The 13,214-nt window shown below is 48.5% G+C and overlaps 1 protein-coding gene across 1 annotated transcript in view; it reads right to left on the reverse strand.

Annotated features, from left to right (window-relative positions):
- Positions 1-9,368: 9,368 nt before the first annotated feature.
- LOC138648850 (transmembrane protein 263-B-like) overlaps positions 9,369-13,214 on the reverse strand; it is a 149,690-nt gene continuing 145,844 nt past the window's right edge. Inside the window, exon 3 of the mRNA XM_069738801.1 lies at positions 9,369-9,923. Within this exon, the coding sequence (XP_069594902.1) occupies positions 9,649-9,923 (275 nt within the window). The 3' untranslated portion in view covers positions 9,369-9,648. The remainder of the gene's footprint in view (positions 9,924-13,214) is intronic.

Here is a 13,214-nt window from a genome sequence, read left to right on the forward strand (position 1 = left end):
AATGGTAACAAGTGGGGCAAAAAAAAAAACCCTAAATTTAGGTGGCCAGAGAGTTTCCCGATCTTGGGTGTTTCTTCTTCATATGATAAAATACATTAAAGGGCTTATCATTAGAAGTCCGGATGATGGCGGGAAGGATTTGCCGGCCGTGACCCTCCCCGGTAGCGGGATGGATTGGCACCAAACTAGTATTGGATTCTTCTTGCAGGCGGCGAGGTGCAGTATGCATTCAATATATAGGGTAGACCAACCAGAGAGCAAGTGGCATCCACTCTCCGTTCTGGTGGTCATTGTTTGGGCCCACATATTGTGTTATGCTATCAACAGGTCAACCAGGGCCAGATTCTAAGGAGGGCTCATGGGACAGGTACCCCGATGGGACAGGTACCCCGATGGGACAGGTACCCCGAGCCTGTCACCCCCTGTATCACCCGCTAGTCCAGGTACAGAGGTGGCTCGGATGTCTTGTGCGAGTGGCTACCTCTCTGGGAACCAGTGGTGTCGTGAAGGTCCTCTTACCATTTTTTTGTCCTTGGCTTTTCTCTCCACTGACCTTAATCTCAACTTTTATAGTTTTACAAATTTTTGCTAGTTTTACTAAATGCAATGAGTGTTTTTCTTACTTCTCTATGTAATTGTAGAAGGTATTTTATTCTAGAAGAGCTGCAAAAAAAATAGAGCTCAAACGTTCTAGTGATATTGCAGGAAAACTAGGAAAAGACACCGACGGCAGAAGTCGGGACACGGTTTACACGAATCGATGTGTGCACAGTATTGATAAATGAATGTAAAGAAATAAACACTATAATTTATGACAAGAAAAGACATTCTGTTCAAAAGGAGAAGACTTGGAGCCGATGTAATTCAAATAACAGGAGACTCTGGTCTCAGCTAAGGTCAGTCCTCATGAGGTCGCACAAAGACGGGGTTAAATTCCACTGTTTATTAACTCTATACTATATCACTGTGTGCATGATCCCTGCACTGTGACATCACTGTGTGTATTATCCATGTACTGTGTGCTGTGACATCACTGTGTGCATTATCCCTGCACTATGACATCACTGTGTGCTTGATCTCTGTACAGTGACATCACTATGTGTATTACCATTTACTATGACATCACTGTGCATTACCCCTTTACTGTGACATCACTATGGGCATTATCCCTCTACTGACATCACTGTGTATGATCTCTGTACTGTGACATCACGTTGTTCATAATCTCTGTACTGTGACATCACTGTGTGCATGATCTCTGTAATGTGACATCACTGTATAATCACTGTGCTGTGACATCACTGTGTGCATTATCCCTGTACTGTGACATCACTGTGTGCATTATCCCTATACTGTGACATCACTGTGTGCATTATCCCTATACTGTGACACCTTGTTACTCTGGACTGGATTAAGTGGAGGTCCGAAACAGGGTATCTGCCACCATGATGTTCTTATACTCTACAAGTCGTATGAAAGGATGTTTAACAGAAAACGACTGTGCATATGACGTGTTATAACATGGTAAAGTGAAAATGTCGACAGCTCACTATTTCTCTCCTCCTAGTTTTACGTTTTCCCTTTGGACAATTACTGTCTGTAAATGAGCTTATTACTTTGTGTTCCTCAGTGATCCACTGTAATCTGTGGGAACCACTAGGATCATCCCGGACAGAGGACCCCCATTACTAACTCAGAATTACCTAAAGGGGTATATGGAATTGGGTTTTCTATATAAAACAACCCCACGAAATGGCCGAGAAGGCCAAGACATGATCAATCAATCCTATTACAATTCTCTTAGTGGGGTCGTCCGATGGTCGAAACTTCTTTTGAAATGGGTCCCATACATGTATGAAAGATTAAAATGAAGTTATGCCCCCCAGCGATCCCCCACAGCTGCCATTCTAGTGCCCACCTGTTGGTCCAGGGACCAATTACTGAGGCGCCAAGAAGGGAGCGGACAGCAGTGTCAGGCATCGAATCGGGAGCTGCGGAGGATCGGCGAGTGTGTTGCTACTTTTATTGTTATACTAGTTCTGTTAGAAATAACTTGTACAGTTTGTTATTTTTTTAGTAGAAAAAAAAAGTTAACACGAAAGCCCAAAAGTGATAAATTTAGAAAAATATAAGGGCCAGAGCGGGGAATTCTCTGCATACATCACCTATAAATAATAATGTGAGCGTGGAGGAGACGGCTGACAGACAAATCCGTCATCCAAGAAAGAAAGCCTCTCCGTTAACAAAGGAGAAGATAAGAAGCTTCTGCCGCGACGCCGAGTTATTCTCTCCTTTATTTGCATAAAACACAAAGTAAGCGAATAGTTCCTATAAATGCATGAATAGAAGGCTACAAGAAATAAAGGCTTAACAGAGAATAATGAGGGACTTTCATGTCTTCTGGCGCATTGTGGGCGCCACATCTCCGGTAATAATGGAAGACTACGGATAGGAAGATGTGGTTAACTTCTCCGAGAACGAGGGATAAGCGAAAACATTACATTCAATGCTCTTTACATCTTACACATGGTAACATATATTAACTCTCAGAAAACCCATCTCTTCATGAACTTCCCGAGAAGGGCACGACAACTTCTACCGAAGACGATCAACCTGTCAGTGACAGCTGCAAGAACATGGCAACCTGAAGGTTATGGTGACCTAGAAGAATCATGCCTGGAGTGACAGCCCAACAGAAGGCCAGATACCAGGAAATCTTCTTGGGGTCTTGGAATTAGTCTTCATGTGTCCAGATCAGAACGGGCTAATGGACACTTGTTTCTGCTTGCTTGGCCTTGAATCAAGACTTTACTTTCCAAACTGCCAGGACTTTTTTTTTGCTGTTGCCTACAAGAGAAGGACATCTGAGGTTGAACTATAAAACAACGATGGATATGAAGGGGTTGTTCAAAGGGGTCAGACTGATTAAAGAAGAGAAGTGACCCTCACCGATTTATTAGGGCCCCCGTTCGGATGTTTAGCGGGTCCTTGCTGGTTTCTTTTGGGCTCCGTTTCAACAAACTGGAAAAGGCCACCGATTTCTGGAGGTAGCAATGCTGCATGATCAGTGCAGTCAAAGAGCCACCAGCTGTGATGGCCGGGGCATCCTGTAATTTTTGGGGCTTTCAACTGAAGGGAGAGTCACTCGCTGGGCGCCCAGAACTTGAATCCCCAATTCTGCTCTAGAATTACCGCCCACCTCTACCGAAGGGAATGAGGCTGAGCTGCAGTAACAGACACAACCTGCGGACAAGGATGGTGCTGTTTTTGGAAGAAAGCAGCCAAGTTTTTCTAGAACTCCTTTAATCGTCCTGCTACCTAATACTAGGACAGAATGGGCAATGACTGCAGGATGTGTTACACACCATGTCGCTGATCTCGCCGCAATATTAACAGAAGATGACAATTTAATAAAGGCAGCAATGAGAGAAAATAAATTAAACTGATTCCAGATATTCATTGCGGGAAAAGTAGATGTCACAGTTGATTAATGTACAAAGGATATCAGTCATGTTATTACACCACTGTCAGCGGCCACGAGATGCGACTTTTGTGTAGTCAGATTAGAGCAGGTACAGGCTGGGCTGTGGGCTGTCAGGCAGATGTGAGTCCAGATAACGTGCCAGGCTGTGGGCTTTCAGGCGGATGTGAGTCCAGATAACGTGCTGGGCTGTCAGGCGGATGTGAGTCCAGATAACGTGCCGGGCTGTCAGGCAGATGTGAGTCCAGATAACGTGTCGGGCTGTGGGCTGTCAGGCAGATGTGAGTCCAGATAACGTGCCAGGCTGTGGGCTGTCAGGCGGATGTGAGTCCAGATAACGTGCTGGGCTGTCAGGCGGATGTGAGTCCAGATAACGTGCCGGGCTGTCAGGCAGATGTGAGTCCAGATAACGTGTCGGGCTGTGGGCTGTCAGGCAGATGTGAGTCCAGATAACGTGCCAGGCTGTGGGCTGTCAGGTGGATGTGAGTCCAGATAACGTGCTGGGCTGTCAGGCGGATGTGAGTCCAGATAACGTGCCAGGCTGTGGGCTTTCAGGCGGATGTGAGCCCAGATAACGTGTCGGGCTGTGGGCTGTCAGGCAGATGTGAGTCCAGATAACGTGTCGGGCTGTGGGCTGTCAGGCAGATGTGAGTCCAAATAACGTGCCGGGCTGTGGGCTTTCAGGCGGATGTGAGCCCAGATAACGTGCTGGGCTGTCAGGCGGATGTGAGTCCAGATAACGTGTCGGGCTGTGGGCTGTCAGGCAGATGTGAGTCCAGATAACGTGTCGGGCTGTGGGCTGTCAGGCAGATGTGAGTCCAGATAACGTGCCAGGCTGTGGGCTGTAAGGCGGATGTGAGTCCAGATAACGTGCTGGGCTGTCAGGCGGATGTGAGTCCAGATAACGTGCCGGGCTGTCAGGCAGATGTGAGTCCAGATAACGTGTCGGGCTGTGGGCTGTCAGGCAGATGTGAGTCCAGATAACGTGCCAGGCTGTGGGCTTTCAGGCGGATGTGAGCCCAGATAACGTGTCGGGCTGTGGGCTGTCAGGCAGATGTGAGTCCAGATAACGTGTCGGGCTGTGGGCTGTCAGGCAGATGTGAGTCCAGATAACGTGTCGGGCTGTGGGCTGTCAGGCGGATGTGAGTCCAGATAATATGCCAGGCTGTGGGCTGTCAGGTGGATGTGAGTCCAGATAACGTGTCGGGCTGTGGGCTGTCAGGTGGATGTGAGTCCAGATAACGTGTCGGGCTGTGGGCTGTCAGGCAGATGTGAGTCCAGATAACGTGTCGGGCTGTGGGCTGTCAGGTGGATGTGAGTCCAGATAACGTGCCGGGCTGTGGGCTGTCAGGCAGATGTGAGTCCAGATAACGTGTCGGGCTGTGGGCTGTCAGGCAGATGTGAGTCCAGATAACGTGCCAGGCTGTGGGCTGTCAGGTGGATGTGAGTCCAGATAACGTGCTGGGCTGTCAGGCGGATGTGAGTCCAGATAACGTGCCGGGCTGTGGGCTGTCAGGCAGATGTGAGTCCAGATAACGTGTCGGGCTGTGGGCTGTCAGGCAGATGTGAGTCCAGATAACGTGCCAGGCTGTGGGCTGTCAGGTGGATGTGAGTCCAGATAACGTGCTGGGCTGTCAGGCGGATGTGAGTCCAGATAACGTGCCGGGCTGTGGGCTGTCAGGCAGATGTGAGTCCAGATAACGTGTCGGGCTGTGGGCTGTCAGGCAGATGTGAGTCCAGATAACGTGACGGGCTGTGTGGCGGATTTGAGCCCGGATAACGTGCCAGGCCGTGGGCTGTCAGGTGGATGTGAGCCCAGACAATGTGCCGGGCTGTGAGGAGCATGTGAGCCCAGATAACATGCTGCGCTGTCAGGCGGATGTGAGCCCAGATAACATGACGGGCTGTGTGGCGGATTTGAGCCCGGATAACGTGCCAGGCCGTGGGCTGTCAGGTGGATGTGAGCCCAGACAATGTGCCGGGCTGCGAGGAGCATGTGAGCCCAGATAACATGCTGCGCTGTCAGGCGGATGTGAGCCCAGATAACATGTCGGGGTGTGGGCTGTCAGGCAGATGTGAGCGTGGATAACGTGCCAGACTGTGGGCTGTCAGGTGGATGTGAGCCCAGATAGTGTGCCGGGCTGTCAGGCAGATGTGAGCCTAGATAACGTGCCGGGCTGTGGGCTGTCAGGCGGATATGAGCCCAGATAACGTGCCGTGCTGTCATGCGGATGTGAGCCCAGATAACGTGCCAGGCTGTGGGCTGTCAGGCGGATGTGAGCGCGAATAATGGGCTGGGCTCTCTGACAAATGTGAGTGCGGATAACGTGCCGGACTGTGAGGCAGATCTGAGCCTAGATAATGTGCAGATAACGTGCCGGGCTGTGGGCTGTCAGGCGGATGTGAGTCCAGATAACTTGAGATGGGTTGTGGGCTGTCGGGCAGATGTTAGCCCAAATAATGTGTCGGGATGTGGGCTGTGTGGTGGATGTGAGCCCAGATAACGTGTCGGGCTGTCAGGCGGATGTGCACCCAGATAACGTGCCAGGCTGTGGCCTGTCAGGCGGATGTGAGCCCAGATAACATGCCGGGCTGTGGGCTGTCAGGTGGAAGTGAGCCCAGATAACGTGCCGGGCTGTGGGCTGGCAGGTGGATGTGAGCCCAGATAACGTGGCGGGCTGTGAGGTGGATGTGCACCCAGATAACGTGCCGGGCTGTGGGCTGTGAGGTGGATGTGAGCCCAGATAACGGGCTGTGAGGTGGATGTGCACCCAGATAACGTGGCGGGCTGTCAGGTGGATGTGAGCTCAGATAACGAGCCGGGCTGTGGGCTGTCAGGTGGAAGTGAGCCCAGATAACGTGCCGGGCTGTGGGCTGGCAGGTGGATGTGAGCCCAGATAACGTGGCGGGCTGTGAGGTGGATGTGCACCCAGATAACGTGCCGGGCTGTGGGCTGTGAGGTGGATGTGAGCCCAGATAACGGGCTGTGAGGTGGATGTGCACCCAGATAACGTGGCGGGCTGTCAGGTGGATGTGAGCTCAGATAACGAGCCGGGCTGTGGGCTGTCAGGTGGATGTGAGCCCAGATAACGTGCCGGGCTGTGAGGTGGATGTGCACCCAGATAACGTGGCGGGCTGTCAGGTGGATGTGAGCTCAGATAACGTGAGATGGGTTGTGGGTAGTGATGAGCGAGTGTACTCGTTGCTTGGGTTTTCCTGAGCACGCTCGGGTGATCTCCGAGTATTTGTTAGTGTTCGGAGATTTGGTTTTTGTTGATTCAGCTGCTTGATTTACAGCTATTAGCCAGCCTAAATACATGTGGGGGTTGCCTGGTTGCTCGGGAACCCTCACATGTAATCATAGTAACATAGTAACATAGTAACATAGTTAGTAAGGCCGAAAAAAGACATTTGTCCATCCAGTTCAGCCTATATTCCATCATAATAAATCCCCAGATCTACGTCCTTCTACAGAACCTAATTGTATGATACAATATTGTTCTGCTCCAGGAAGACATCCAGGCCTCTCTTGAACCCCCCGACTGAGTTCGCCATCACCACCTCCTCAGGCAAGCAATTCCAGATTCACACTGCCCTAACAGTAAAGAATCCTCTTCTATGTTGGTGGAAAAACCTTCTCTCCTCCAGACGCAAAGAATGCCCCCTTGTGCCCGTCACCTTCCTTGGTATAAACAGATCCTCAGCGAGATATTTGTATTGTCCCCTTATATACTTATACATGGTTATTAGATCGCCCCTCAGTCGTCTTTTTTCTAGACTAAATAATCCTAATTTCGCTAATCTATCTGGGTATTGTAGTTCTCCCATCCCCTTTATTAATTTTGTTGCCCTCCTTTGTACTCTCTCTAGTTCCATTATATCCTTCCTGAGCTCCGGTGCCCAAAACTGGACACAGTACTCCATGTGCGGTCTAACTAGGGATTTGTACAGAGGCAGTATAATGCTCTCATCATGTGTATCCAGACCTCTTTTAATGCACCCCATGATCCTGTTTGCCTTGGCAGCTGCTGCCTGGCACTGGCTGCTCCAGGTAAGTTTATCATTAACTAGGATCCCCAAGTCCTTCTCCCTGTCAGATTTACCCAGTGGTTTCCCATTCAGTGTGTAATGGTGACATTGATTCCTTCTTCCCATGTGTATAACCTTACATTTATCATTGTTAAACCTCATCTGCCACCTTTCAGCCCAAGTTTCCAACTTATCCAGATCCATCTGTAGCAGAATACTATCTTCTCTTGTATTAACTGCTTTACATAGTTTTGTATCATCTGCAAATATCGATATTTTACTGTGTAAACCTTCTACCAGATCATTAATGAATATGTTGAAGAGAACAGGTCCCCGTTGCGAAAACGGTTCTAACGGATCCGTTTTTTTTGACGGATCCGTTACTTGGGAGTTGTCTGGGAGAAGTATCTACTTTTTGGAGCATGCGCAATTGAAAAAACGGATTGGGGCGACGGATCCGCCGAAAAAACGGTTGCGGCGGATCCGTCGCCCATAGGCGCCCATTCTATGGAATGGCGGACGCGACGGATCCGTCGCGATCCGCCATTTCGGCGTTGACAAAAAACGTTCCAATGTCCGTCTATTTTCAGAAAACGTCCGCCAAATTTCGACGGATCCGTCGCATGGCGGATGGAACGGACGACCATCCGTCACAATCCGTCACTAATGCAAGTCTATGGGAAAATAACGGATCCGTCAAAAAAAAATGACGGATCCGTTATTTGAGGAAAATGGCGGTTTTAGACTGACGCCAAATAACTGAAGTGTGAAAGAGGCCTAAGCTCCTCCTAGTGGTGTCTGCTGGCAGATCAGTATTTATAACATACCCATCCTTTCCCAAAAACCTTGTTCCCCCCACAACAAGTTAAACATGCACCTATCAGTCTAATATGTCCAGAAACTGTCATGATTCTCATGCTCTGTAAATTGACTTGACCCTTTTTTTAGTGGGTGGTTCCTTTTCAGCATTCTGACAGCATTTTAGGTGCAGGAACTTCCTTTCCCCTCACTTGTCATGCATCGATCCTGATATAGTCAGATGACTCGCTGGCCATGAACTTATGGCTGTGTGCAGTTTGACAGACAGGTGCGAAAGAGCAAATACCCCCCAGTACCAGGTCATGTATAGAGGTAAAGCCCCTCACACTTTTTATAGAGACATAAAGCTCAAATTGACTTGGTTTTCCAATTGTCTACAAAGCTTCTGTTCTAAAATAAATCTTTTGGTTCCCTATGAGAATAATGCAGTGACAGGGCCCGGGGTCACTTACTTTCAATATAATCTCGAGCACTGATGGTGCCAATGTGCTGGTCAGTCTTGGGTGTAGCATTTCACACTTTCTTGCCCGGATGTAAACATGCATGCTTGACCAATCCGTGCATGAATGTTTATGGGGCAGGTTGGCAAGGAAGTCCTTCGCTTGTGGCTGCGGGACGCTTCCCCTGGTGAGTAACCAGTTGATTTTACCTACTGGACATGCAGAGATTACCACTGAGCGCCAGGAAACGGGATGTGCAAACTGTCAAGTGTCCCGTTCACCAACCAGATATGGTGGTCAGGACACAACTGCAGCCGCCACTATGGCTGCACTAGATTATATGACGCGCTAATCTAAAAGACCGATGCAACCATCAATTACACAACCCCCATAAGAGTCACACTACAGAGAAAATCACTGAGATCCTGTCGATTAGGACACTGGCGCGGGAGCTACTGGTGCCCTAGGCACCTGCCTCTATTGCCTTCCCATAGTCCCAGCCAAGAACCACCTCACTCAGTATTCATTGATTGATGCAAGTACATTTCCTGTACAACGCTGTGGAACATGTCAGCGCTATATAAATAATGGGTTATCAATAAATACAATAATGCTTTACTCTAGTACAATTATGTCCTATCCTACAATGTCCGCCACTGACTTGATACTGGTTCTCGAGTTGCATGATTTTTGCTTCCAGTTTGACTCTGATGTTGTTGGAGGTTGTGAGAACCTGCTCTTCGTCAGCTCCGGGACCCATGACATATTACAGGTGATCGAGTGCTCACAACCGGGACCTGAACATGGTGGAGACGGACGCTCTTCCTGATGTGACTCAAGCAGATCAATAGAGGAGACGGTGAGAAATAAGTCATTCGATTAATCAAACTTGTCCTTTTTCTTGGGGACAAAGGACACTTTGCTGGCGACAGCCCCGACTCCGCCAGTCACTACAGACACTCCACCTTTAACCAGTCCCACACCGGCAGCTGGCACGCTGGTGACCGCCGTCTTCGTCAGCTCCAAGCTCCTACTTCCTACCCAAGCAACACCTCCGAGAGTGGCTCCGACTGCACCTCTGGTCATTGAGTATAGTCCTCCTGTGACTCTCCAGATGATGCCTACCGGTGGGTCAGGGTGGTCCTTCAGAGAATCTGTGCAGGAAAAAAAAAGGAAAAACATCAAAGTTATCCAAATGTTCAAACAGATTCCAGTTGATCGCCAGTTGTCTTCTCAACTCAGAAGGAACCGACTTATGGTACCACCAAATGCAAAGACTTACTTTACTATCACACATCTGTTACAACTAGGAATCATCGGGATAGATCAGTTCTATCAACATTCAACCGAAATTGTCCAGAACTAGCGGTGCAATTAGTATTTCCGTCTTGTGCAGATTGCTGGACATTTCATGGCCGCGGGTCATCTAAATGGACCATAACTCCATGAATCCCAAAATGGATGCAGTGATGTCACCTAAACAAAAAGTAACCTATCCGTCAATCCCTCAATAATTGGTAAAACGACCCCTAAAATTAACCCCAACAGCTACTGTATGATGAGTTGCGTGATTTTACGTGCACCCTCACGGCCCGACTTTCCAGTACGGCTCTTAGCGCTGATCAATCATTATTTATTCCATACGTTTCAGTAAGTAAATCACACAGGGGACATAACTATACAAAATCCATGTCATCCGGCTAATGTGAACCTGATCAATAAGAGACAGCCCGGCGATGTGTGCTAATGGCTTCATTCACTAACTAACGCCAATGATCAATGGCAAAAAGACATTTGTCCTGGATGTCTGACCCGCGGAAGATCAATCAGAGCGGATAGGTTGCAGTGTTGTGGTGCAGTGATGCATTACTGGGAAATAACTTTTACATATCTATCTAATAAGGCTTATGGGTCAGTGTAATGGAATGGCGGCCATTAGCGGGTATCCAGCATCGGTCAGATCAAAGTAAGAAATGTGTCTGTGTAGCAAAAGGTTCAAAGAATTCCTATAGTCTTGTATGATTTTTTTTTCTTTTATCTTGAAAGGCTCTTACAAGGGCATGCACCTCCACCGTGACCAGAATACGGAGCCCAGAGGAACTAAAGAATATTTCTACAAAAGGATAGATCGCCCAAGGCTTGTGGAAGAGTTGTCAAATTTGTCGGGCGCCTTCGAAGCCTCACAGGAAAGCAGAGTTCCAGAAGGTTTCTTGTAGGTGATGGCAGGACGCTCCATCATCAGATGATGCCCAAAAAGCACAGTGAAAAATGAGGCTTGGCCCCAAAAAAAGACAAGCCTAGTTTTGAAAAAAACAAAACATAAAGGGAACTGGAGCATGCGCACTGAGTTTCGAGGTGGGATGTCTCAATATTTGGAATGCTTTGAGACAGAAGGTGGCTTTTGGTTTTAGAAAAAGACTTCACGGTGTAAAAATGGGGCAGATCTTCCTACAAGTGCATATTAGTAGCTTCTTACCGCTACACATCTCTTACCCTTAAATTGTCTAACTCCTGTACAACTGGTGGAGGCCTCTGGACAAAATATTTGTTGGTGCCCAGCACTCTACTAAAGATACCACAACTGGTCTCACAGGCAAGTGACTATTGGAGTTTAGGGGACTGTAAAGCCATGGACGTCTTTGGAGAGAGCCACAGGCTTGGGTGACCACCTCTCCATCTGTTCTTGGCTCGATAGCATTACCAATGGTGGCCTTGGTCCCAGAGCCCAGGTCCTAACTATCTCTAGATTGGGGGTCGCGTTACCATTTGTCCGGCTTTATTCGTCACATCTAAGCAGAGACCGGCTCATAAATGTCTAAGATCAGTAGACCTCTTTAATGTTGGCTTAATCTTCAGGAAGCCAGAAACATGTTCTGTCCGCGGAAATAAAATGAGATGAAAACTGACATTAGAAAAGTTCCACGTGAGGAACGTGAGTTCATACAAATGGATATTTCATATAAATTCACAGAACTTCAAAGCTCTCGCTGCCTGCGCCGAGCCGAGCTACAAAGATGATGTTGGTGGCAAAGCGTTATTGGATTCTGACAGCCAGGAAAATACTTTGATAATGAAAGTGATAAGCTCTGTGGGGGCGACTCAAGGAGGGAATTAAGAAAGAAGAGTGAAATGAAAATTATTGCAGGGAAATTCCAAATTTTCAGGAGGACCTAAACGCCCGTAATTTTACGCTGAATGCAGATGATGTAGATCAAGGATCGAGTACGGACCACAAGGCACTCCCTATTCATGGGGTCCTCAGCGCCGAACGTCACAGCTTCGCAGGCATTCAGAGATAGGTCATCACTCTCAGACCGGTGGTGTCCGGCACAAGGCACTTATTAGCTCCGGTGATGACGGGTGTCCGACCTCCACCGATCTGATATTGATGAGGATGTGATCAGTAGGAAAGCCTTGAGTGTTCAGTTTCCCTGCAGTGCCCCCACTGGAGAAATAAAGTATTACACCATACAGATCAATGTGCTGTTTGTGTAATACAGGACCGGGCGGTCCTCCAGAGCAAGAGATGCTCTCGTCACCAGATCAGATCTCCAGTTTTACAATCTTCCTTATTTATGGATGTGATTTTCTTTTTGGATAACCCCTTTAACCCAGGACTAGCCGAGGCCACAGCCTCTTCCACAGACCCCTCTCGTTGTATGGAGGCTAATAAGCCTCACCACAGTCACATCCAGTCTGGTCACATTAGTCCTTCTCGTTTACTCCCGTACTGCAGGATACTGCCTGGTAAACAGCGCCAGGCTCCGTAGCTGCCGAGGGCAGTGACCCTGTGTACTCCTCACGGTGCTACCTTCATGCACTACGTAGTAATTAAGTCTGAAAACATCAGTGCCGCGGCGATGCTGCTGGAGGATCAGAGACTTGACTGTGGGAGGAAAGTGTGTCAGTAGAAGCGGCTGTAGCCGGGCGGTGAGCACCGAAACGCTCCGGCAGGTGCCACCTCCAGCACACACTGCTTGACCCAGCAATTTCGCTGCTGCCTCGTCTTACAATGAACCATTTTCCAGCCGATGTGTCTATGCTGGAGCCGCAGTACGCAGCCACCATGCAGGCAAACATCTGTGAAGACAGCAGATATCGGGTCTGACTGCACACCTCGGGTGGGTAGAGGCCAAGATCTGAGGAGATATCCGAGTCGAGTAACACTGCAGTCAATCATGTCGGATATTTTATGCCGGACTGGAAATGGAGCTCAGGTCCCCCATTATGGGATCCATAAGTGTTCATAAGGCATAATTACAGGTGATATCTTTCTGGAACAACCCTTTAACCCTACCTAACATATACACACGTGGTTGAAATTGTTGGCTCCCCTCGTTTAAAGGGAACCTGTCACCCCGTTTTTTGAGATTGAGATATAAATACTGTTAAATAGGGCCTGTGCTGTGCGTTACTATGGTGTATGTAGTGTACCCTGATTCCCC

The sequence above is a fragment of the Ranitomeya imitator genome, chromosome 9 (assembly GCF_032444005.1).
Source record: "Ranitomeya imitator isolate aRanImi1 chromosome 9, aRanImi1.pri, whole genome shotgun sequence".
In the NCBI taxonomy this organism is placed as follows: Eukaryota; Metazoa; Chordata; class Amphibia; order Anura; family Dendrobatidae; genus Ranitomeya; species Ranitomeya imitator.